At 37.5% G+C, this 27547-nt stretch overlaps 1 protein-coding gene across 3 annotated transcripts in view; it reads left to right on the forward strand.

The window, feature by feature from the left end:
• The first annotated feature begins 1351 nt into the window (after nt 1-1351).
• The window catches only part of LOC127411783 (protein arginine N-methyltransferase 3-like), a 72599-nt gene continuing 46403 nt past the window's right edge, over nt 1352-27547 (forward strand). For all 3 annotated transcript variants that reach the window (XM_051647548.1, XM_051647556.1, XM_051647566.1), the window contains exons 1-10: nt 1352-1390; nt 1644-1764; nt 1934-2016; nt 2098-2147; nt 2243-2345; nt 2676-2832; nt 6575-6719; nt 9479-9544; nt 10106-10227; nt 19887-19986. In XM_051647548.1, the coding sequence (XP_051503508.1) occupies nt 1375-1390; nt 1644-1764; nt 1934-2016; nt 2098-2147; nt 2243-2345; nt 2676-2832; nt 6575-6719; nt 9479-9544; nt 10106-10227; nt 19887-19986 (963 nt within the window). In that variant the 5' untranslated portion in view covers nt 1352-1374. The remainder of the gene's footprint in view (nt 1391-1643; nt 1765-1933; nt 2017-2097; nt 2148-2242; nt 2346-2675; nt 2833-6574; nt 6720-9478; nt 9545-10105; nt 10228-19886; nt 19987-27547) is intronic.

A 27547-nucleotide genomic window follows, 5' to 3' on the forward strand; every position in this document is an offset into this window, starting at 1 on the left:
AGATCAAGCTGCCTGATGAGTCGGCTGTCATCACTGCTGGATCAGGAGCAACATCAAGAGTTTTCTAAGTGGCTGCTTGAGCATTCAGTGTCGGATCAAGTTTTGAAAAGTAGTGCTGCGTTCCATACAACTCGGAAAGTCTGATTTTACAACTTCCTATTAGGAAAAGTGCAGTGGAATGCATCTTGAAGTCAGAATTACAACTTTTAGGCTTGTGCAGAAATTCCGATTTTGCCGAGATGCAGGTGCATGATGTCACACAAACATGTCGACAGTCAGGGAGATATACAAAGTAAGTGATAAACATTCACCACAGACGTGGTCTTCTGCTGTTGCTGCCCATCCACCTGAAGGTTCGTCATGTTGTACATTCTGAGATGCTATTCTTCTCACTACAATTGTACAGAGTGGTAATCTGAGTTACCGTAACCTTTTTGTCAGCTCGAACCAGTCTGGCCATTCTCCTCTGACCTCTATCATTAACAAGTCGTTTTCGCCAACAGAACTGCCGCTCGTTGGTTGTTTTTTGTTTTTGGTTGATTTTTGGCACCATTCTGATTAAACTTTCGAGAATGTTGTGCATGCAAATCCCATGAGATCAGCAGTTACAGAAATACTCAAACCAGCCCATCTGGCACCAACAATCATGCCATGCTCCAAACCAGTGAGATCACATTTTTCCCCCATTCTGATGGTTGATGTGAACACTAACTGAAGCTCCTGACCCATATTTGCATGATTTTATGCATTGCACTGCTGCCACATTGGCTGATTAGATAATCACATTAATTAGTAAATGAAACATTTCATTACAAATCAAAACAATAACTATAAAGTAAATATTAAAAAGAAACGTATCGATTAGATGTTACAGCGTCTGTTGAGAACATTTTTGTCTGTTATTTTTGTTGATTTTCGACATAACAGAGAGAGAAAATAGTTTATCGTCTCTCTGTTGGTCCTCTGATGTTGTTTGAGGACGCGTTCCTGTTTCCATGGCAACTCTGATCTCTACATCTATTTATAAATAAATGCGACTCAAAGGTTCAGTGCGCTACCTTTAAAACAGGTGGAAATCACACACACATTGGGTTATTACATTGGGTTACTTGTTCATCATATCCATTTTAATGTAAAATCAGCGGAAATTAAATTACATCCCCTTTTATAAACAACATAGAACGCGATATTTACTTTACAGCCCCTTTTCACTCTTCTCTTTACTGTACTGTAGCTCGTCTATATTCAAAACGAGCCTGTTTGTGTCGTGCAAGCGATTATTAAGGAAACAGCGACCTCACATGGCACAAAATTGGAAGTAAAGTTAGATATGAATAACCCGGAAGATATAATCACGACTCCAGAAACTACAATATGGCAGCGTACATAGGTACACGTGAATGCATAAAATGTCATGTTTCTTGATCGTGAAGCTTATTATTCTGTTTAACCAAGATAATTGTAGCGATTTATAGGATGTAATATAGTCTTACAGCAATATAGCATTTCCAAAGTGTTTAATCTCAAATCTACTGTGCTCTTAAACGTGCTACCAATTTCAAGAGCTTATTATTTTACACTGCTGTTGAAGAGATGAACTGTACGTGAGCAAACGGTATTTAATTGTTCTCGTTGTCATGTAGCCGATCGTGACGGTGAGATGTGTGATGATGTTCCCGAGCTCTCTGACAGTGATGATGAACAGTGGCAGCCAATGGAGGAGGGATCTGAAAACATGACAGTCCCATGTGTGCTGTGTGACAGGTACTGGAAGGGTCAAGACAAGCAACACTGATTGCTTAAATACTGATTCTTCCTAAAATGAAAGACTACCTAGTAGAATTAGATTTTGTCACTTGGGATCTGTAAAAAGTGCAAGAATCGACATGCAGGGCTAGTTTTCAAAATCACTTCTTTTTCTCATTTCAAACAGGACTCTCACTTCTGTCTCTGAAACATTCAAACACTGTAAGGTGGACCATGGTGTGGATATTCCAGAACTAGTCCGAAAACACAGTAAGGATTCCAAACTAAACTAAAACCCTTTGGTGGCTCAATGAGTGATTTTTGATGTCTCTTGTTATAATTCCTCTTTAGGGCTTGAGGATTATGGCTATATAAAGATGATAAACTACATTAGAACAACTGTAAGTATCACTTTTTATCATACAGTTTGTGAGTCTAGTGCACATTGGTGATTGGACATGGAAATGAAACCTGATTGTGTTGTGTTGTATTGCAGAAATGTTCTGCAGAGAGTTTGTTGCTGGTTTCAGGCTCATTACCATGGGACAGTGATGAATTTATGAAGCCAGTCTTCCCCGATGACCTGTTACTACAGATAGGTGTGACACATTATTATTATTATTATTATTATAAAAAAAAAAAAAAAAAAAATAGAAGAAAAATCATCTTGATATTCTTAGGTCAGCATAAGGACAAATTCCCTTCTTCATCTTTGAACTTGGTATTTCATGACTGGTAGAAGAGTCTATTTTCATGGGATTGATCCTTTAGTGTTGATTGTCTTTGGTGTGATTTGTAAAATATGATCACATGACTGCAAATAGTTTAAGTAAATAGTAAACTTTCTCATTCGCATATTTTAAACAAACTTTTGCTGGGGCATTGTGAATACTGCATACTGACAGTGTATTTATTTTTGTCTGTCTCAGATTTGGAGGAGTTGAGTGGGGCTGAAGCGGTAACGTTGAGCACCTCTGCTGGTGATCAGGCAGCTTTGCTGCTTCAGAGAGCCAAGCAGGCTGAAGACAGAGCTCAGAGAGCTGAGGAAGCCCTGGCTCGTGCCATGGAGGATCTGCACAAACTCAAGTTAGTATAAGATAGTATAACACTCAGTTCATATGTGTTGGGTCACTGAGAAGAAAAGCACCTGCAAACGGAATCAGACTAATAGAATCAAGTACAGGCAAGCTGTAATATTTTATGTAACCCTTCTCTACTCATTTAAAGGAATATTCCGGGTAACAGGTTCAATACAAGTTAGGCTCAATCAAAAGCATTTGTGGCATAATGTTGATTACCACAAAAATTAATTTTGACTTGTCCCTCCTTGTTTTTAAAAATAATTTTACCCATTTTTCTCCCACTTTGGAATGCCCGATTCCCACTACTTAGTTGGTCCTCATGGCGGCACGGTTACTCACCTCAATCCGGGTGGCGGAGGACAAGTCCCAGTTGCCTCCGCTTCTGAGACCGTCAATCCGCACATCTTATTGCGTGGCTCGTTGTGCATGACACCGCGGAGACTCAAAGCATGTGGAGGCTCATGCTACTCTCCGCGATCCACATACAATTTACCACATGCCCCATTGAGAGCGAGAACCCCTAATCGTGACCATGAGGAGGTTACCCCATGTGAATCTACCCTCCCTAGCAACCGGGCCAATTTGGTTGCTTAGGAGACCTGGCTGGAGTCACTCAGCACACCCTGGATTCGAACTTGTGACTCCAGGGGTGGTAATCAGCGTCAGTATTCGCTGAGCTACCCAGGCCCCCTCTGTCCCCCCCCCCCCTTACTTTAAAAAAAAAAGCTAAAACCTTGATTACAGTGCTTATTAAAAGTTTTCATGCATACCAATATGCTGCTAACTCAAAAAAAGAAATAAATAAAAATACGCGCTTACATGAGATTTGAAATTACGAGTTATACTCCACTTTTGACGTTAAACCGTTAAAAGGCATATGCACAACACTTGGGAACATTGGATAGACACTGGTAATCTACCTGTGTCGATTGGTTAAGGACCAATAAAGGAAAGCCATTTAATGCGTTTACATGACCACATACGTTGTCAGCATATTAAGCATAATCTGTGTAAAAACGTGCATGTAAACTTGCTCAGTGAGGCACTTACAATGGAAGTGAATGAGGCCAATCCTTAAACGTTAAATTACTCACTGTTTCAAAAGTATAGCCACAAGACATAAACAATATGCGTGTAAACATAATTTTAGTGTGATAAAATCGCTTGCTTACCTTTTCTGTTTAAAGTTATAAACAATTTTACAACTTTGTTGCCATGACAACGTAAAGCTGTAAACCCTAAAACCATTAAATGGCGGAAAAATTATGATTTAAACAACTTTGCAGCTCAAATAATACTGAAGTTTTAACAGAAGAATTAATGGAAGTGCTTTTATAAAATAATAAGCTTCATATTTCTGCCTTTAAACCCTCCAAAAACTGGCCCCATTCACTTCCATTGTAAGTGCCTCACTGTAACCTTGATTTTTGCTTTTATTTTAAAGAGGAGGGACAAGTCAAAAAAATTTTTTATTATGCCACAAATGTTGTCGATTGAGCTCAACTTGTATTAAACCCAGAATATTAATTTAATCACTCATCTTTAGTTTAAATGTCTAAGCAATAATACTTGTTTGCTGCAAGTATAATTACCTTGTTAAACTAGCACTGTTTAAACATTTGTCCGAAACCCTAGTGTTATCTTGAAAAATGTCTATTATTGTAAACTTTAACATCATTGATTCCAGTGTACAGCTCTCTGTGTTATGAGAAGAAGTGCAGAACTCACAGAACTCTGTCTATATTCAGTTTTATTCGGTTATATACAGTGCTGCTGCCTGTGATCATCTAGCATATCCAGGTCTAAAAATACATATCATACATGTTGGGGTATTGCCAATGTATAAAACTATGTAAATGCTTTGGTTGAAGATTAGCTGCAAATTATTAACCCTTTAAGCTCGGATGGGCCTGCTAGGGAGAAAAAAACATACTTGAAAAAAATATTAATAACCACAGTCTTGAGTAACGCAAACAAAAAAAAAAATTGGTATCGTTTGAAAGCTTAGAAACTCTACTTTCCGATGCGTACAGGCATTTTGACCAAAACTGAACAAGTGCTTTGAAATTTGCAGACAAATCAGAAGTGTTCGGTTTTGATAATTTATATATTGGCATATATTCTTGGAAAGCTCTCAAAGAGTAGAATACAACCAGCCTATTTGTTTTACTAAGACAAAAATATAGTGAGTAATAGCTAAGTATATTTCTTTGACAATTATGTTGGTGTTGCTTATATGCCATGTTTTCACCTATAACTTCAATTAATGAACAATAAATTGAACATAAAATATCACATACCTTTACTTAGAGGAGGTGATTATCTTTCAAACAGCCCACACACAAGGTATAGATCATGAGATAATTCACACGAAACACAATGTTACATATGACCACCAGGAGATGGCGCCAAATAAATGACACTGACTTGATGCAGACTCACTGAGTCAAAAGGCACTCATCCTGTGAAATCTCATTGCTAAAATCATGTCTGCATGCTATGCAAACCTTAAGTCATTGTTATATTTGCATGTGTAATTAGTTCTTATGTACAATTATTATGTTTTATTTGTTTGGAGAGGCTTTTGGACACATGGAGACGTTTTTGGACACTGTGATAAATTATTTTTGTAATGCTATAACTTTTGATTGTTTAGTCATATCAACACAACATTTTTCTCAGATACAGTTGACATGATCGTCAACATGATTAAAAAAATGTGAAAAGGTTTCTTTACAATGATTCCAACCACTTGACCCTACTTGTTTATTTTTTTGTTTTTTTTTATAAGCCTTTTATTTTGGGGATGCCACTGAAACAGGAAATCTATAAAAACACCTTCAGAGCTTAAAGGGTTAAGTGACGCATTTTTCCCGAAATGTTAGCTTTGTGGTAAAGTGCAGGTAATACTGTTAAAAATTCTATTACTATTAAAAAACTATTACAAGATGTTCAGAATTGTTTAACTACATTTAAATATTCTGTATAGTAATTCTGTTTTATGACAGTGTGATTTATGTGCAACAATATAAGGCTTTGGAATGGGATTGTGCATTAATAAATTATTCATTTATTTTCAAATTTTTATTTGAAATGTAAAATCATTCATATATTCCACAATAATTCAACTTAACCCCTTGACATGACACAGCTTACACCTTATGTGGGGTAAGTTGCGCCTTTGTCTCTGGAAATCTTTGCAATGGCCCTATGTTATAGACCATTTTTCTAATGACATTTTTCAGATGACCTTTTTTCATTAAATGTTTGTAATTTGTTTTTTTTTTTTTACCTCTATTTCATTTGCCCAAGAGGTTAAGCAAAAAGTGGAAAGCTTTCCCCCACTGTCCTCTACTTCATCCTTCATGTTTGGACCAGCTAATTATTGTTTTAAATGTGGTTAACCAAGTGATAGAGCTAACTGCACAGTTTGTAAACTTGTTCAAAGTTCCCTGTGATCCTTACTGATTTGAAGAACGAACAGCTCACTTTGAGAGTGTAAATCATGTGTAATAAATAACTGGGACCAGCAGGAGGCAGCATAGAGTTTAGTTTCAAAGACACCAACTGAAGTGATAGAGGTGCAAAAAAAGAGGCGGGGCAATAGAAGTTAGACATGGGGTAAAATTCCACTGCAGTGGTTAAGATTTTGAGCAAGCGCTCACATGCACATACACGTGTGCTAAAGGGACTGACCAAGCCTTCCCCTGTCTAAATATACGTGTTTATTGTTTGCATCACCTCAGAATGCTGGCACAAGGTCTAGTGCTGAATGCAGACACAAGCCGTGGCCCTTCAAGCTTAGGGGCCATTGCTGAGTTGAGAGAAGATGAAGACGAGGCCTACTTTAGCTCTTATGGGCATTACAGCATCCACGAGGAGATGCTGAAGGTAAGTCTGTCCCCATCTAGCATATCTCTGTGGCCTTATTTGCTAAAGGTAGAAGGTCACAGGAAATTGTTTCAGCCAACTCCCACTCTGTGAAAACTCCTTCATTGCAAAAAGAGAACAAATGACTTGCCCTGTGCAGCATATTTTCATGCTTCACCATTATTTATTTTTGCCAAAAGGCACTTTTACAGTAGATTTTAAGTTTTCTTGTTAAGATGTCATTGTGTGAGCATTGTAACTGCAGTAAAGGAGGTTGCAGTGAGAAGCGTGTGGATCATCGGCTCTCATACTGCAGTAAATGCTGGAGAAGGCCAGTGATTGGTGCTTCCTCCAACTTGCATTAAACACAGGTTTGCGTCAGAGTCGAAACTCTTGTGCACTCTCTGCAGAGGAGAGGCAGATGTATGGTGCAGCGCAAGCGCTGACGCCTTTTACAGTCCATCGTAAAATGATGCCATTTACCGTCATAAGGTCAAATAATGGCCCGATCTTTAACCCTTTACCAACTAACACTCAACTTTCCATGTAAGCCATAGTTTTCCACTAACTTTACATTGAAAGTTGAAGTGACACTCAAATACGTTTAATTCTAAATCTATTTTTTTTCGTTTAGAATCTTAAAGGGATAGTTGACCAAAAAATGAAAATATATTCATTTATTCACAATGTTGTTTCAACCCAGTAAGACTTTCTTTTTTTCTGTGGAACATAAATGGAGATGTTATAGGCAGAATGTTAGCCCCAGTCACTATTCACTTTCAACTAATCTTTTTTTTTTTTTTTTTCATGCAATGAAAGTGAATGGTGACTGTGGTTGTCAGTGCCTAAAATCTCCTTTTGTATTCCATAGAAGAAAGTCATACAGCTTTTGAATAACATTAAGGTGAGTGAATGATGACAGAATTTTTTAAAACTTTTCCTTTAAGGAATCCTATTCCAATTAAATTCTAAAGGGTTGTTAAAGGGTTTGCCCAAAAATGAAAATTCACTCATCATTTACTCACCCTCAGGACATCTAAGATGTGTATGACTTTCTTTTTTCTGCTGAACACAAACAAAGATTTTTAGAAAAATATCTCAGCTCTGTAGGTCCATACAATGCAAGTCAAAGTTGTCCAGAACTTTGAAGCTTCAAAAAGCATATAAAGGCAGCAAAAAAAGTAATCCATACTTCTCCAGTGGTTTAATCCTTCAAAGGCGATATAAGTGTGGGTGAGAAACAGATACATTTTTAAGTCTTTTTTAATAAATTGTCCTCCCTGCCCAGTTGGTGGCAATATGCACAAAGAATGCGAATCGGCACAAAGAATGCGAATCGGCAAAAAAAAAAAAAAAAGAAGAATGTGAAAGTGAAAGTGGAGATTTATAGTAAAAAATGACTTTTTTTTTTCTCTTTCTCACCCACACCTATCATATCGCTTCTGTTTTTTGGATCTTCAAAGTTCTGGCCACCATTGACTTGCATTGAAAGGACCTACAGAGCTAAAATGTTTTTCTAAAAATCTTTGTTTGCGTTCTGCAGAAGAAAGAAAGTCATACACATCTGGAAAGGCATGAGGGTGAGTAAATGAGAAGAGAATGTTTTTTTTTTTGTTTTTTTTTTGGTAAACACTATCCCTTTTAATGAAACCTCTGTCATAATTTGAAACCAGTCCTGAAGGGAACTGATCAAATAAGATCCTACTGGATAAAAAAAATAATTAAAAAAATGTTCAAGTGTATATTTGTTTTGTATGAATTTCAGTTTAGCAAGTAGGATCTTCTTTAATTTGTATAGGATTCTTATTGCAGATCCCTTTTGGAATGATTATAAATCATAAAGGAAATTCCTTTAACAGACTATTAGCATTCTTTTGGATTAGAATTCTAAATGGAATTATGTAAGTTGTTGTAATTTTTCAGCAAAAACATTTAGTGAATAACTATGGCTTTACTCAACTGCCTTACATGGGAAGTTAGTGGATAGTCAGTAAAGGGTTAAAGATCGCACCATTCCTTAAATTTATGACGCTAAATGGCATTATAAGAAGATTGGCATAAATAACTGAAAAACTGGATTTTTTGTTAATCCAGTAGGATCTGATTTGAATTTTAAAATGTTCTTATTTGATCCCCTTTGGTTGGTTTCAAATTATAATAGAAATTCCATTAGCATTCCTTGACAAGGAAAAGCTGAATGTTTAACCCTAATGCACAAAAATAATCTCCTTAGTTGTTCGCAACTTGCCCTCTGGAACTTCTGGATTAAACTGCTATAAATGTAAAGCCTCTTGTCCAGAATGGAAATGCCTTTCGGCATCATGTATGTTCTGAGTGGTGCTTATTCTGATTGGCAGGTTAATTAGCCATTTCTGGATGTGAAATTCTGCTGGCTAAGCAAGAAGTGTCAGGGTCAGTTTCATTACATTTTTCATTTCCACTCCCAATAACAGCAACCTTCTCCCCTCCAAAAAATAATTACCATTTAATTGCTTTCTAATTCAATCTTGACTGAGATTTTTATTTCATGCTGCTTAACGATTGTTAATTTAATTTCCAGCATGGGCCTTGACTGAAAGAAAGTCATCAGCTATAACTGTGGATAAGCCTATTTTAAGGCATTAAAATTACATTTTTGCTCTGAATGATTGGATCGTGCTCAACAGTTTTTCTCTTGCAGGGATGGGTGCATTCTGTCTTCTTAATGGAAAATAGAATGGTGACACAGCGTCATTACTTAAGACTCCTTTTTTCTTTTTGGTTGTCTTGTTTTCCGATAGGACAAGGCGCGCACTGAAAGCTATAGAGACTTCATGTACCGCAACATGGACGTCTTCAGGGACAAGGTGAGTATTCTTAAAGCCCAGCCATGTTCAGGGTTTTTTAGGTGTAGTAGAGAAAGGTATGAGTATGTAATGACAGCACTGATTTAAAAACCCTTTGCATTATACTGAGCTGCAGTATTTTTTTAAATGGGGGGTCTCTCGTGTGCCAACTGCAATGGGCTGATAACAGGGTAATGGCTGTTCCATGTGCGCACACACACACAAACACTGCAGAAGGCTTTCAGTGAAATACACCACAGCTCATATACAAACCATTAATTCTACGCTGACATTGGCTAGATCAGCTTGAGCCTGCTGCAGTCGAACATGGATACAGGGGGGACACGGTGAGCCGGAGAGAAAGGGGGGTAGACAACGAAGGGGGCTTATCTCGGCCAGCATGGTCCAGCCAGTGGTCTTTGGCAAATAAGGGTTCGACCCCATCAGAATGATAAATGCATTGGGTGCCGTTATTACACATCTACACGCTCAAGATGGCACAGACAAGCTGGCAGGTCGAGGTTGCATTCCCAGGCAGCTCCGTAGTGTGGAAAGGTTACGTGCTGCTCCTTTAACCCATAGGTGGTGCTTGACGTGGGATGTGGTACGGGTATCCTCTCCATGTTTGCTGCCAAAGCAGGAGCCAGGAAGGTCATTGCTGTCGATCAGTCAGAGATCATATACCAGGCAATGGACATTGTCAGGTGAGTTAACATCAGACCATAGTAATTGACAGATTCTTGGGTATTTGATTAAGGCCCTCTTTGGCTAAATGCGTTTGTTTTTAATAAAAGGAAAATTATATACTACTCCCTCTATAAAAGTATTTCTCCAATATGAAGCTAAAACAATTAAAGGTATAGTTCACCCAAAAATTAAACATCATTTACTTGCCCCCATGTTCTTCCAAACCCATATGCTGTTATTTTTTCCAAGGAATACAAATGGAGAATATTTGTTTTTCATATAACAGTTTAAAGTGACCAAAGCTTTCAAGCTCCAAAAAAGAACACAAGCTCTATAAACAAAACATAAAAGTAGTCCATATGACTTGTGTGCTATATTCCAACTCTTCTAAAGCCAAACAATATCTTTGTTTGAGGAACAGACCAAAATTTACTGTAGGTCGTTATTCACAGAAAACCTTCCCCTTCACTGCAGCTCACATATCTCATTCTTTATTCTGCATATTCAATCTATCCCATCATGTTCGGTTACAACACATGCACAGAATGTTTTGACATCAATGAAGTCACACCTGGAGCGTTACATAGATGCGCTATTTTCAACATGGATGCGAATGAGGTTGCAGTGCTTCAGCGGATGGGAAGATTATCGGTGAATAATGTTTCTGATACAGACTGTTTTTATAACTTAAGACTTTGAATATAGAGCATGAGTTGTATGGACTACGTTTATGGTGCTTAAAAGCCACCATTATACTTCTAATGGAATCAAAAAAAGAATGGCTGCGACATAATTTCCAACTAAATCTGTCCATAAAGAAGGTGTTTGTTGTGGTTGTTTGAAACAGCTTGACTGCGCAAACATTCAGGAAATATTCGTACTGGCTGTTAAACACTTTCTTACTGCCATTGGGCCACATCATCGGTGGGTGTGACACAGTGCTCCACCTACTTTGACAGCAACGTCTTTTTCCGGTTGATTTCTTCAGTCAGTCGAGATCAGTTAACATGAACACACTGGAGTGCAGAGTAGCCAAGGTGGTGCAACCTAAATCTGTCATTTTTTTTATTTATTTTTATTTTTTAGATTAAGTCTGAAATATATATAATATACAATAACAGATGAGAAATTACACATTATCTACTGCATACTGTTTGTATTACTTTAAAGGGGTCATGAAATGAAGAATCAAATTTTCCTTGATATTTAGACATATAAGAGGAGTGTTATTTCTAGGTAGAAATGCATGATCCTTAACACAACTACAGGGGAGAGTAATGGATCTCATTTATTTTATTTTTTTATGCGAACATATATACATAAAAGCAAAATTTCTAGGTTGAGGAACCTATATTGTATTGCACAATTACAGTAGTGTGAGGAAGTTTGGAGTTATAAGAGGTAACTGTACTATAAAAACATTGTACATTTCAGAACTCAAAACTTCCTCCCCAGTTTAAAAAGAGCATTTATAGTTGCCACCCTGAAACATCTCATTTTGAAATCTGTCTGTTCGTGACGTCATGACACATTGCTCATTTGTATTTACACATCCCACAACATGCGTCATCGAACCCTTGGCCCCGCCCACTGGAGTGCAATTCAAGTCAGGAGAGCAGGCCTTCCGTGGTTAACTATTCCTAACATAACACCTAAGGGGACACAACTGGACTATTTTTGAATATATTCATGCCCTAGAGAAAGACATCTTTGACCGCTTGATACATATCTCGTGCCACTTTTAAAAGACGTGGTGTCAAGTTACAACTCTGAAAGGGAGAAGCAATTCTCTTTCATTCAGCTGCTGCCTGTGTTGCTTTGAGCACAAACACATCATGGACGTGTTCTTTCGCCCATTTCGCCATAATTGTTGGTGTATGTAAACATAGGACATCTTTGACGATGGATGTCTTCGACCGCTTCGGTGTGTTTCCGCCTCAGTGTGCCTCAGTGCACCTTCAGTATGTATGTGCGCAATTTCACTGTGCTTTGGACTATGTATGTGCGTTTTTTTGTTTTTTTTTGGCTCATGTCAGCATGGATTGCTTGTGAACAGACAAAATATGATTCAAGCTTTGCAAAGGAACTGCTATTGAAGGAGGGGGCAGTTGAAAACACTTCAAAATCATAATTAAACCATTTCATTCATGAATATTTCAAATGTGATGACTGTTTGATAGTTTATGGTGCTGAGTGTTAACAGCAGTGCTTGAAATGAACAGTTTAATATATTCAGATGCAATGTGTTTGATGTGCGTTATGTGTAAACCCTGCAAATAATGTTCTTCCGATTGAGTTTGCTGAATCTGAGGGGCTGCATGATGTTAGCCAATCATAACAGTGGCCGTTTACATTGAAGTTTTAAGGAGGCACTTAGGCCAAAACTGAGCAACAGAGGGCCAAAACGGTGGAATATTATCATATATCACTAAATTGTGACTGTTTTGGTGCAAAAAAAACTTTCATAACATTAACAGTGGACCTCAGGGATGATAATACAGTTATAAAAAATAGCACTTCATCACCCCTTTAAATCATCAAGTGGTTTAAGCAGCAATTCTTCTAGTTATATGGATTCTATTCATTGAGTGAGGCATGTAGTCATTGGTAACACATTTTAATGATGCATTGGTTTTACATGTAGCCTGTTGTCAAGACAGTGTGCATCTCATGTTTAAATGTTCTTGTAACAACTGCCCCAGTTGCACGGGTGGTGTCCGAATGTTCGCAAACAGTACCGTTGCTCAGCTGTTTTGACCTTCTATCTAGCTTTGAACGAAGGAGAACTTTGCCATTAGTGTATCATAGCCTTAAAAGGTGTTTCCCTGTCCTTTTTGGAGCTTAAAAGTTGTGGTCACTAAGAACTTTCTCCATCTCAGCTTTTTTGTTTTCTACAAAAGCCTTAAACTTTGTTTCTACAGTGACATGTCTTTGTTTGTTATAATGGCCGTTCAGACACACCACCTTCCTCAATGGTAGTAACACAGACCTATACAAATTTTCACCAGTGTTTGCACATAGACTCTATTACACAGCAATCTCTTGTGGAGGACTGCCTAACCCCTAGTCCATTTTGTATTTGTCTCAGTTGTTGACTTCAATAAAGTGTTTTCGAGCTGCAGTCACATTCCTAAAGGCCTGTCGTTTAACTCTGCCCAGTTGGCTTCCAATATCGGCCCACTTCCATCCTTGTTCAGTGTCTCACGTGCACGCTAAACATACAAATGGACTTCAGCTCACCCTATCTGCTTCTTTTACAACCTGTCTGCCCATTAAAATTGCCTCATGTATCACGTCCCAGGGCGCTTTCATTTCAAGAGCAGGAATATAGTTTTATTCATTGGAGATGTAGTCACAACATGTGGTGTCTCTGTTAGATTCTTTCGATTATGGTTATTGTTATTATGAAAGTATAAGGAGTAGAAGCAGGCAGTAGAATGGTAGGAAAATGAAGTTTAATTTTACAGCTCGCTGGGCCGCTGTTGGGCCAAGGCCTCCTACATGCTGCATGTGTGTTTGAGTGTGTTTTGCAGGAGTGTTGTTTCTAGGTAGAAATGCATGATACTTAATACAACCACAGTGGAGAGAAATGGATCTATTTTTTTTTTTTTAATGCCAACAAATCTACATGAAAGTAAAATTTCTAGGTTGAGGAACCTATATTGTATTGCACAATTACAGTAGTGTGAGAACGTTTGGAGTTATATGATTTTTACATGTGCAGTTCCTAAAATATTGATTTAAATTTTTTAAGGATAAAATCCTTTTAAACATATTTGCATTCACAGTCTTTTTTGAAGAACTTTAGTAACTTGAGGAATAATGATGAAAAAAGTAACTGAATTTAGGTTGTTTTTTACTTAAAGTGGCAATAAAAAGTATGTGAACCCTTTGGAAGCTGGTTTTCTGCATTCATTGGTAATAATGTGATCTCATCTTCATCAAGTCACAAGTATAGACAAACAACAATGTGCTTAACCTAAAAACACACAAATAATTATAATCTTTCATGACTTTATTGAACACATCCCATTAAACATTCGCAATGCTGTGGAAAAAGTGAGTGAACCCCTAGGCTAATGATGTGAACAAAAGCTAATTAGAGACAGAAGTTGGTAATCCTGGCATCCAATTAATGAACTAGATTGGGAGGTGTGGGTTAGAGCTACTTTGACATATAAAAAGCACTCAAACATTTCAAAAGAAGCATCTGTTGATGTGAACCATGCCTCACAAAAATTTTATCTTAAAAGACCTACGATCAAGAATTGTTGCTTTGCATAAAGCTGGAAAAGGGAAAGTTTTCTCTAAGAATTTAGATATTCATCTGTCCACAGTTAGACAAATTGTCTATAAATGGAGACAATGTAGTACTATGGCTACTCTCCCTAAAAGTAGCCATCTAGCCAGAATGACTCAAAGGGCACACCACAGAATGCTCAATAAGGTAAAAAAGATCCTTAGAGTGACAGCTAAAGACTTGAAGGAATAATTGGAAATGGTTAACATCTCTGTTCATGAGTCTACGGAAAACATTAAACAGGCATGGTGTCCATGGCAAGACACCACGAAGGAAGCTGCTGCTTTCCAACAAAAAACATTGCTGTGTGCCTGAAGTTTGCCAAAGACCAACTTGACACTCCACAATGCTACTGAGAAAATTTTTTGTGGACTAATGAACCTAAGGTTGAATTGTTTGGGAAGAACATGCAGCACTACGTATGGCATAAAAAGGGCACCACATCCAATATAAAAACATCATCCCAACGATGAAGTACGATGGAGGGAGCATCATGATTTGGGGCTACTTTGCTGCTTCGGGGCCTGGACCGCTTGCCATCATTGAGGAAAAAATGAATTCCCAAGTTTATCAAGATATCCTACAGGATAATGTCAGGGTGGGTGTGCACTAGCTGATGCTCAGTAGAAGTTGGATGATGCAGCAGGACAATGACCCTAAACATCAAAGTAAATCCACTTAAGAATGTCTTAAAAAAAAATAAAAATATTCACCTTTTGGAGTGGCCCAGTCAGAGCCCAGACATTAACCCAATAGAGATGCAGTGGAATTACCTCAAAAGAGATGTTCACACCAGACATCCTTAGAATATAACTGAGCTGAAGCAGTTCTGTAAGGAAGAATGGTCCAAAATTCCTTCTGAACGTTGTGCAGGTCTAATCCGCAGCTACCGGAAACTGTTGGTTGAGGTTATTGCTGCCAAAGGAGGACCGACCAGTTATTAAATCCAAGGGTTCACTTACTTTTCCCACAGCACTGTAAATGTTTAATGGGATGTGTTTAATAAAGGCATGAAATATTATAATTGTTTGTGTGTTGTTAGCTTAAGTACGTTGTTTGTATATAATTGTGACTTTGATGAAGATGAGATCACATTTTATGACCAGTTAATGCAGAAAACCAGCTAATTCCAAAGTGTTTACATATTTTTCCTTGCCACTGTATTTTACCCTGTCATACAAAAAAAGTCATCATTTTGATTTGGTGTCCTATGCAACTGAATTATGTTCATCATAAATATGGACTACTCAAAAAAAAAAAAAAAAGTCAGGCCATCAGTGTGCCATGGAAACGTCAAACTAGTGGCAAAGAAATCTAGGTTGACTGCTAGCAATTTGCAGGCATTCCTTTTATGCTTTAATGACTGCATCCATGTTCACATCAAGAAAGAATCCCAATGACATTTTTGGTTATCATAAAGGATGCCACTGTTTTCCCAGAATTTAACGACTTTCTGTCAGTGATCTAAAACTCAAAAGGAGTTTTAGTCACATAAATGTGACAATTATCCAAAACACTGCAGTTAGTGAACAAAGTGGCTAAAAGCAGAAACAAACTCCAAACTTTCAAATGGAAAAGATGTGGTCCTTTATTCATTTGAAAAAGAGAGTTTTCCTGGTTTGCAAAAAAGCACGGACCAACTCCCTGACTCTGTATTGCTGTTGACAGAGCCTAGGGCAGTGGTTCTCAAAGTGTGGGGGGCACGGAAGACTGCCCCATTCTCAAATCTCATTCACTTTCACACATTCAAAAAAGTTGTGAAAAACAATACACGGAAGAACCAATGTGCACATTTTCTTTTCCTCTGCATTTTTTTACGTACTTTTTTTATACTTTCGTCTGGCACTTCACCGGATCCTCTCGACGGCCCAAGGCGTTTATACCCAGATAGCAACTAAATGTGGGCCAAATCTGACTTACGTTTGAGTCTTCTGGTTTGGTTCTGGCAGTGAAATTGTAACACCTTTGTGTGAAATAGCATTTGACTTAAGTCTGATGTGAGTCCCGGTCAACCAAAAGAAACAAAGCAAAGGCAGCCATTCATTTGGCTGAACATTGGCTTGAGTCTGGCCCGCAAAATCTGCCCGTGCAAAGGTAAATGTGACCGCACCTTTATGTGTGTGCGTGCTTTATGTGTGGCCGGTGGGCAATTTCCAGAGTTCAAAATGTCTTGGCATGGTTTTAATGTAAACACAGTCTGTTATGTCTAAAGTAAACAAATAGTGGGACATAAAAGCGGATTTGTATCAGAATATAGGACTTGTGTAATGCAGCATAGATCTGTCACTGTATGTCGTTAATAACCAAACAACAATAACAAGGAAACTAGAAAACCACTCACTGTTCTTGGCTGGATTAGTGTATTTTAGTGGCTTCAAAAAGTATTAATGTATTATAGGCTAATCATAAAATGAAGACCAGTAATATTAGTTGGATTATGTCACATTTCACTGCCATTCATTCTGAATTTAATTTGTTTCTAATTTCTTTCTATTGCGTGTAATTTGTTTCTTTGTTTAAATTTTATTACTGGTTGTTTGCTTTTCTGTAATAATTATTTGAACTTGAAACAATGTTTGCTTAACAAATTAGTATTAGCGTTTGTTGTGGTATCAAGAATCATCAAATTTCACTGGTATTGGTACAGACAACTGAACTATCATGACAGCAGTGCTTACAATGTGTCCTGACTTTACAATTTGCAAGGTGGATCTTACATAAAAACAATATGAAAAACACTTTCCATAGAAGAGTGAGCCCCCCGATTTATATGGTGTCATGTCTATTCCTCACAACACAATTGCATGGCCTCAGAAGAATTTAAATATAACGAGTGATATGGAAGACTTTTATGAGCTTTTGGAGCTTGACAGTCACAATCATGATCCTCCAAAAAAAACAAAAAACAAAACAAATAGAGAACCACTGGCCTAGGGTGTGATTTCTCAGGACACCCATTTCAGTTATATCTGTCAGGTAGTAGGGACATTTTATGCATGGTATTAAAAAAATAAATAATGCTTACACCACCTATAAGTTAGACATCTCCATGATTAACATGAACTGACTTCAGTCAATCACCTTGATTATTTATACCAGAGGTTTTCAGTGTATCCTCCTGAAGAATTTAGTTCCAACTCTAATCAAACACACCTGCACCAGATAATCAAGGTCTCCAGGTACACTTGAATATAAAAGGCTGGCGTGTTAAAATAGAGCTGGGGTGAAACTCTGCATGACAGTTAAATCATAGAAAGCAGCTTGTGTCTAGATGTTAAAAATCATTTTGTAAAACTCTCTCATTCACATTTGCTGCTACCAAGATTAAGGTGTGGTCACACTAGACTTTGCAAGCTCATGCAAAAAAGTTTCATCTTCCACTTCTGTGATTTGTGAATTTGCATAGCCAAAAGTCGTTTGACCAATAGAGGATTTGAACGTCACAGATTGACCTCTTAGCTCAACAAAAGAAATACAGATTTCCAAGTTGCATGGATTGCAGTGTTGTGTGAAAGTGGAGTAGATGGTATATTTTAATATTTAAGATGTGTTATTACTGGTATGTATTATTTTTTTATTAAAAACAGAACACCTAGAGAGTGTCATAATATCCTTCGTTGCAGGGTTCGAAGTAATTTTGCATGCTCAACGCCTAGTGTGACCGCACCTTTAGGGTTAGATAGGGGTTAGGAGTTTATGAGTGTTGCTCTCACGATACCTTTAACAAGGGTTATAATCTTGAAACAACCCCAGCGGATTGATCCCCGCTGCTTTATACCATTTTTTTTTTTTTTTTTTTTTTTCAATAAATATGTGAATGTTGTTCGGGCTTTTTTAAAGGAGCATCTTTATCTTATATCTTATATAGTGCATGTCTTGGTAGCATTTACTGCAGAAATCCAGATAATCCTCACATAATCTTTAGAACTAGGAATTTATTTCCTAGGATTAAAAGGTTAACTCCAGACAAACTGGTATTTTGGTGGATAATCCAGTCTGTCATTATTACTTAGAAGCATAAATCCAATCATTATCTCAACGGATCAATATTCTTTGATCATTTCCCTTAAAGTAAGGAAACTGGATGTTGAGGGTTGTACTAAAGTATCTCAATTTCCCCCCTCCTTTCGCCACCCTCTGTAGCTGACATTGTCCTCTAAATTAACCCAGTAATGAGATTAGTGTTTCCCTACTCAAGACAGTCCAGAGAAGGAGGGGAACGCTACAATGGGATCCTGGAAGAGTGTGATAGTGTGGAGGTGCCGAGATAAGAATCGGCTGGGCAGAAATGTGCTCCGCAGCCTTGAGTAATGACTCTGTCCCTAGTAACATTAGCTGTCATGATAATGGAGTATTTAGAGAGATTGATGCTCCGGGTTACTGGTCAAAAGGGAACGATCATTTAGATAGAAGGGGGGGATAGTATGTGCATTATTACACATACACACAAGCATTCAGGTGCACGATAGTTTGCTGACCCTAGTGCAAAAGGTCATGGGAGGAGGTGTTCTTGAATTGGAAACCTTAGGTTTGTTGTCCCAGTGAGTCTGTTATGGTGTGTATGATTTGGATAAATGAGCACAAGTGTTTGAAGAGATTGTCTCCCAGCCATATTAGGGTAATTAACATTTATTTTCTCAGATGAGTTGTTAAACTAGTCCCATGTATTTTATAATTAACTTCTATATAATGTTTTGTTGAGATTTACATTCTTTATGTTTGGGGTACCAGAAACCCCAATGACGTATGTGTACAAATTATAACATTTCTCATTTCTAAATAAGTAATGTATTATTTTACTTTCTATTTCTTGTCATATCATCCTGTGACCTAATCCTCTGTTTTATGATAAAGTAGGTGTGCACTTTACAGGAATATGACTGCTACCCAGTATAGTAATGTTGTTTCTGTTTAGGGTCATATTGAACCTAGTAAAAACATAAGTACAATATAAAAAAGCATGTTATCAAGTTAAAATTGTTTTTATAATCAATTTAATAAAAGTAGGAAAATTCATGAAGTGTCACCCTGATAGTTGAATGTTAAGCAAATATTTTGAACAATTAAAATGGGTTTTGAACAGTTAAGAATCCAAGTCTGGCAGTTCTCAAATACATTCTCGAATTTCAAATAGGTTTTCAAATTCATTTTATCTTTAATTTTTGATGTTCAAATCTGATTTCGTATTTAATCTTTTCCACTTCAAGATTTTATATACAGTTTCAACCGTTCCAACTTTTGGGACAGTTCTAGCAAGAACTGTTTGCATGGAGTTACTTTTGTTTCAATTAAATGTTTCATATAAGTACAGATTACACTACAAGTGCTGTTTAAATGTTGCAAATGCCGTTATTTCTGTTACTTGCTGTTCCCTAGATCAAACAAACTGGAAGACACTATCACATTGATCAAGGGCAGAATAGAAGACATAGAGCTTCCTGTGGAAAAAGTGGACATAATCATTTCAGAGTGGATGGTGAGTTAATGGTTTTGTGCATTTTCAATATGTAGTCTTTATATTAAAATGCTTTCAAGAGAGGGAAAAAAATCATCGAACAAGCAGTTTTTAGCTGTTTTGCAACACACTGCTTACAGGGAAAAAATGGCTAAATGTGCTAATGAATCTCAGTTTTTTGCAGCAATTATAGTTGGTTGTGACCTAAAAGTAGACATACAGCAAGTAAAGGCTTGGCTTCCATTCTGCTGATAGGTCAAAGATGTGTCAGCATCTTTTTCTGCCCAGTCATTTCCCTTTTCAAAACCTGCTCAGGTGTTGGGATATAGAAAACTTGAGACAGTGATGCATTGTTTATTGATTAACGAGAAATTGCAGGCATAATCTATAATGACATAAATTCTGTGAACATTTTCATATTTTAGAAGGCAACCATCACTTCTCATTTGTTCAGATATGACTGACGTTTAATGTCAGTGGAATGTGGAATGATGAGAAAAATTTGAATTTAGTAAAAGGTGCCTTGAATTGGTCTTTACATTTTATCAATAAGAATAGAATTAAATTTGGTTCCTATCCCAGCATAGTGAGAAAGGTGGTCAAGCTTGTATCACACTGCACCCCTTGTTTAAGTTCTCTTAATGTGCTCTCCAGTAGGAAAGGGGAAAAGTAGGTCATAACACTCGAGCCACCTAGCCATAGGCTCAAAAAAGGACATGGTGGAACCATTCTCTAAATTTGGAAACTTCCAGAACTTCTCATGAGGTTTTAACCTGCATATGTTTTTTTGCTGTCTCTGTATTTTTTATCGCTTGCAGGCTAATTGTGAAAAATAAATGTTTTTTGATTTTTTTTTTTCCCTTTTCGGTTGCATGTTGGGACTATAATTCAACAAACTTAGTGCCTGAGGGAAGTGTCTATGAATTTTCCTCTACATACCTGTGTGTGTGTGTGCTACTGAAAAAAATAACCTGAGATTTGGGTCAATGGAGCACATTATTTTATGATTACAACTCTGGCTTGCTAAATGGTGGAAAAATCCTGCCCTTCATCATACTGTATGTGCAGTGTCGTCCATTTCATTCTGAAGTCTTTTCAAGTTTGTGTATTGCCACCATTTCCTTGTGAAACCAGGGAAGCATTCAGCCGTTTTCTGAAAATCATTTTTCAAAATTTTATGGAACAATAGGTTTATAATTACCTTATTTCACAGAGTAGTAAGAGACATATGTCCACAGAAAATGCAGTGACCCAGTTCCACCACCTTTAATACCTCACTTGTCATTCTAAAAGGACTAGATGCCAAATAGTAGATAAAAAAAAAAAGAAAAGCTTCCATAAAAAGCATTATCATTAAGGTAAAGTATAAGGTAAGTTAAGTTCATATTGCATCCACACAGAAATCAAGCAAACAGATGTTTAATAAAATGTTAATAAAGATTATACTCTTTAGAATTGTGTGTGGAATTTAGCGCCTGTCGTCATGGAGTAAGTGTTCCATTTTTGTCCATTAAACCTCAAGAAATTTGTTTCCTTTTTTATATTTTATATATTTTATGTTTTTCTTTTGGGTTTCATATTGAAATTTGTTTATTGATGTTTTTTTATCTGAAAATGTAGCCAGATCACAGGGTTGGCAGTAGAAATCAAATTAGTGCACATGTCCTATAGTATGTCAGACTACAAATATTAATGTAGAGCACCAATATTAGTTGAGACTTTTAGTGAACAAAACCATTCCTTAAGAACTAGTCAGTAACAGCATTGCAATTTATAACAACAGTACGAGTACAAATAATTAGGCCAGAAACATACTCTTATACAACTACACAAATGCAGATTATAGTCGCTATATCGGCCTTTGCTGTAGCGCTGTGAATGCAACACATTATTAATGCGTTTTGCATTATGGATTGTGTTTTGACAAATTACGGAATGCTACAATGTGTGAAATCAACCTTGTATATATAAAAACATTTTCATTTATGTGTATGTATAGAGCATGCAATGCTACCTTTTTTACAATGGAGATTTGTCAGTCCCTGAAAGGTCTCTAACTGTGTTATTCTACGTTAAAAAACAGCATGTCAACTACCACAAAACTAATTTTTTTTTTTTTTTTTTTCAATTTAATTCTCTTTTTGCCACCAGTGCTTGTTGCTGCTGTGGCTATGTTCTCTTAAGCAGAGGACTATTAACGAAGAGTGATACATTTAACAAAAAACATGGTATAAGTATTGTCTTTGGAAAACTGGCATTGGTGCACCTCCAGTCCAAAATGCCTCATCTTCTTCATTGTCTTTCACCGAGTCCATCAAGAAACTTTTCTCCCAGGTGGTTGACTGTCCTACTTCTGCACTGTCTTGGGTCTGTGTGTATACTTGTAAGAAAGAGACAGAGAAGGAATCAATAAATCAGAGGAGGTAATTTTTAGAAGTACGAAATGTCGTCTGGCAGCGAGAGACGTGTTTGAGCCACGGGAATGTCATTTCATAACTCACACAATTGATCTATACTTTAACACCCAGCAAAACAAACAGACTGGATTAGATTAAGGGGCTGAAAGAAAAAAGAGGGGGATGGTTTCTGCCACTGGCTAGGTGGAAGAGAGAAGAAGTGAATTAGAAGAAGGCTAAATAAAAGTTGTCACAGGAGGATCCATCATGTCAAATGATACTGGCTTTTCAGTCCTCGGTTACACCTCTTTGAAATGCGAGGACACTCACTGCTTCAACCTATTCCTGCTGAAATTAGATGATGAGAGCCTGTTTTATTAATAAATTGCTTCCTTTTAGCATTGAACCGACTAGTCAATTGGTTCTGCCACTAGTGGATCACATTACTTTGTCACACTTGTTCTACATATGGAGAGTGTATAATGACCTGCAATAGCCAAATATATTTGGAATTATGCAAAAGTGAAAATAAAGTGTACCTGGAGTGCTTTGTGTTCCTAAAGCAGGTTAAAAGTGGACATCTGAGATGGTTTGATCTGAGTTCATTTAAAGTGTACACATACAAGCCAAAATGTGAACCATTGGAACCAACTAATGAAGTGTCATCCAGAGGCTGACAGTAACTATAAGCGAGTGGGATGTGATTGTTTTTTGCACCGTTTATAACACCAGTTAATGAGCTGGCCCATTTTTACTTGGCAACTAGTAAAACTAGTAGTTGCGCAAGCCACTATATACAGCAATTGCCACATCTAAGTATTTGTTGGTCATTTGGTCATGAGAAAGTTTGGTGAATCACACTTCTTTCATTCTTTATGGCGTTTTAGAGCTGGTTTGCAAGAACAGCTGGTATCTTGTTGCATACATAAGGTATTTATAAATTCTTAGGATAACATTACAAAGCAGATCAAAAGATTTTCCTTACTATTGTCAAAAGTTAGCTTGTGTAAACTGGTGTAAACTATGTAGGTTTTGCAATTTGAATATGGCACCCTAAAAATAACCATGCACCCTCTATTTCATTTGAAGATAACGATCAATTTAGATTTCTTCGGATTCAAGCCAGTTAGGGCTAGATCTTGGTCTCTATTAGACTTACTAACACTGCTTGAGGTCAGTGTGCTCATCAGTTATTGACATAGTGATGGTAGTGGGAGATTGAGCATGTTTACATGGCACAGTCTTACACCATTTATGCTTAAATAATCAGACAACATGTAAGGTCATGTAAACACCTTAAATGGATTTCATTTATTGGGGTAACATCATAAACGGTTTAAGAAAAAAATTGTTAGCATGCACATGTAGTTTTTTTGCCCATTGTCATGATTTTGCTCTGCATGTAATCACGTTTACTGGCGTTCTTACTTGCTTATCCAATGTACGCAAGTGTTGTGCACATGCTGTTTGTTTGACATTAAAAAGCATAGAATAATTCCATTATTTCAAAACTCATGTAAATGCTGGTTTCTTACATTTTCTAAATGGTCTAAATTTAGTTCGTTATCAGTGTATTGCTGTGCATGTAAACATGCTCATTTTTGACAGCCCTAACAATTCTTAAATTCTTACGTCAGGTCGTAGTTCACTTTGCACATTGGACAAACTGGGTCTTTGCAGAGTTTACAGTGGCAGATATACAGCTGAGCAGCTAAAGGATGGAAACACTTTGTGTCTACAATTATATAGACAAAAGTCTTGTGGAAATTCCTTAATTATGTGGTAATAGCCTATTGGTTAAAAATCTTAGCTGGTAACTGAAAGGTTGCAGGTTTGAACCTTGCTTGAGCTATAGCCATTGCAGCCTTGAGCAAGGCACTTAACCTTAGATGCCTCCAGAGGGATTGTCCTTGTACAGGTTCATGGTGCCGTTCTGTCATGCCATCGTGTAAAAGTCGCAAAACCAAATGACACCAACCCTGGTCATGTGGCAAACATTCGTTTTGATGTTATTCCAGAGTAAAGTAATAAAGCCTTAAAAATGTTAAAGAACTGGATGAGTTCCGAAAAGAATGTTAAGTGAAATCACCCGAGTCTGATGCGAGAAGCTGCACATATGGATGTTAATTTTACAACCAATTTTCCCTACATCCATTTCTGTTATGCATGTTGCCATTTCTCTGGTCCAGTGCCTCAAAATTAACATGGCAGTTTAAGCGTAAGGTTTTTTTTTTTTTTTTAAATATGCTTTGATATTAGGTACACTTGGAATATGATGAGCTGCTGTGTGTGGCGCTGGTCAAGTTGAATTTATGGCAGATCCCATCTTGGGTCTCGTTGTCTCTTGATAGAAGTCTTATCTGTCGTAGGAGAAGACAGCTGCAATCAGTCACTCCGTCCGCAGCCTTCAGCTGTCCTGCCACAAACATACAGATAATATGAAGTTGGGCTGCAGGGCTAATTGTTGATTATTCCACTTGATTTTGTAATCAAAAGTATTAATTTTGATAAATACACTCACTGTGGTCCTAATAAACTGCCCGACGTGGTTTTCTGCTTTTGTAGCCCATCCGCCTCAAAGTTTGCCATGTTGTGCATTCTGAGATGCAATTCTGCTCACTACAATTGTACAGAGTGGTTATCTGAGTTACCGTAGCCTTTCTGTCAGCTAGAACCAGTCTGGCTGTTCTTCGTTGACCTCTCTCATCAACAAGGCATTTCTGTCTGCAGAACTGCCACTCACTGGATGTTTTTTTGTTTTTGGCACTGTTCTGAGTAAACTCTAGAGAATGTTGTGCGTGAAAACCACAGGAGATTAGCAGTTATAGAAATACTCAAACCAGCCTGTCTGGCACCAACAATCATGGCAAGGTCAAAATCACTGAGATCACATTTTTCCCCATTCTGATGGTTGATGTGAATATTAACTGAAGCTCCTGACCCATATATGCATGATTTTATGCATTGCACTGCTGCCACATTATTGGCTGATTAGATAATTACATGACTAAGTAGGTGTATAGGTGTTCCTAATAAAGTGCTCAGTGAGTGTAGAATTTACATTACATTTTGAAAATAGTACTTAACTGGAATAGGCTCAGATACTCTTGTAAAAAAAAATACGTATGTGGCACAAAGATATTAATATTATGGGGGGCCTGGGTAGCTCAGCGAGTAAAGATGCTGACTACCACCCCTGAAGTCGCAAGTTTGAATCCAGGGCGTGGTGAGTGACTCCAGCTAGGTCTCCCAAGCAACCAAATTGGCTTGGTTGCTAGGGAGGGTAGAGTCACATGGGGCAACCTCCTCGTGGACGCTATAATGTGGTTCTCGCTCTCCACGGTAACGCGTTCAACAAGCCATGTGATAAGATGTGTGGACTGACTGTCTCAGAAGCGGTGGCAACTGAGATTCGTCCTCCGCCACCCGGATTGAGGCGAGTCCCTACACCACGACGAGGACCTAGAGCACATTGGGAATTGGGCATTCCAAATTGGGGGGAGAAAAGGGGAGGAAAAATAAAAAAGATATGAATATTGTGTTTAGCTAAATTGCAAGGAAACTCCTATCACCCTTTGAGCAAAATATAATGGACTCAAGACTTTTCATTTCCTGCCTTTCTCAGAGTCCATCAAGATTTTGACTTTCTTTCTATGTTACACTGTGATAAACCCAGCCTGTGTTTCCCACAATGGTTACTTGGATCAACAAAGAAGCTTTCCAGCATCCATTGTCCTACTAAAATTAACCATGGAAACGTGGGGCTTGCCTCATTTGAATATTCTTGTACAAAATTCTGCATTTACTACTCAATACTCATCTTTATTCATATGCAAATCAGTCTCTTCCACACTCTATCCACACTGAACAAACAGTTATGCCCCGAAAGTTTTGATTTATTTCCCTAACCTACTAGCTACCCTAAATTAACACGCATTTCATGTGGTTATATGGTAATTTATCTTACTGTCCTCTAATGGTCAAACCCCCCCCCCCCCCCACCTCCCACACACACACACAGACGCACACACATCTAGTACCATTTTTGTGTGCCTTTAATAAAATTCCATCTTTGGAATGTGAGGTAGCAATACTTAAAGCAAAAACTGTTGTTTTTTTATTAATTCTTGTGATATTTTTACTCTTTAAGACAAATCATGTCACTAACTTGATAACATAAAGATAAGTAATCTCATACTTTGGTTTTAAGTAGGGCAATTAAGTAGTAATTTGATAAATGAATCAAATTAATTACATGATATGCTGTTTTTTTTTTTTCTTTTCTCCCCAATTTGGAATGCCCAATTCCCAATGCACTCTAAGTCCTCGTGGTGGCATAGTAACTCACCTCAATCCGGGTGGCGGAGGACGAATCTCAGTTGTTTCCGCATCTGAGACTGTCAATCTGTGCATCGTATCACGTGGTTTTTTGAGTTCTTTACCGCGGAGACGTAGTGCGTGTGGAGGCTTAAAGCTATTCTCCGCGGCATCCACGCACAACTCACCATGCGCCCCACTGAGAGCGAGAACCACACATTATAGTGACCACGAGGAGGTTACCCCATGTGACTACCCTCCCTAGCAACCGGGCCAATTTGGTTGCTTAGAAGACCTGGCTGGAGTCACTCAGCATGCCCTGGATTAGAACTCGCGACGCCAGAGGTGGTAGTCAGCGTCAATACTCGCTGAGCTACCCAGGCCCCCACAAGATATGCTGATTAATTAATTTAATTAATCATAATTAATCACATTCTGTCCATTTTGCTTGCATATGAAAACAAAAATCACTCAGCTCATGCAGTTAATTATATAGGAGATCTTCTAATTTAGTACATTACAAAATATACATTTTATTAATTGTATCAATAGTTTTAAATAATTGGTCACATTTAATAAAAATTTACAAACTCCGTATTCCATCAGTCAAAATTATGTCTTGAAATTGCATTTAATCATGTTGATATGTAGAACAAAAGCTAAAACGGTACTGACTCTTTTAGATTAGTGGCTGTTTAGCCAGTGAGCACATAACGTTTCTTTAGCGCATCAATCCAGATTAGAATTAATGTTTCTTTTTCTTTTTTTTTCTTTTTTTTATCAACATCTGACTGTAAAGAACCGAAAGTGTATTTAAAGAGACAAATTATTAAATGACAAATGGATTGCGTGGATCTAAACTTTGGACA

This window comes from Myxocyprinus asiaticus, chromosome 2 (assembly GCF_019703515.2).
Source record: "Myxocyprinus asiaticus isolate MX2 ecotype Aquarium Trade chromosome 2, UBuf_Myxa_2, whole genome shotgun sequence".
Taxonomy (NCBI): domain Eukaryota; kingdom Metazoa; phylum Chordata; class Actinopteri; order Cypriniformes; family Catostomidae; genus Myxocyprinus; species Myxocyprinus asiaticus.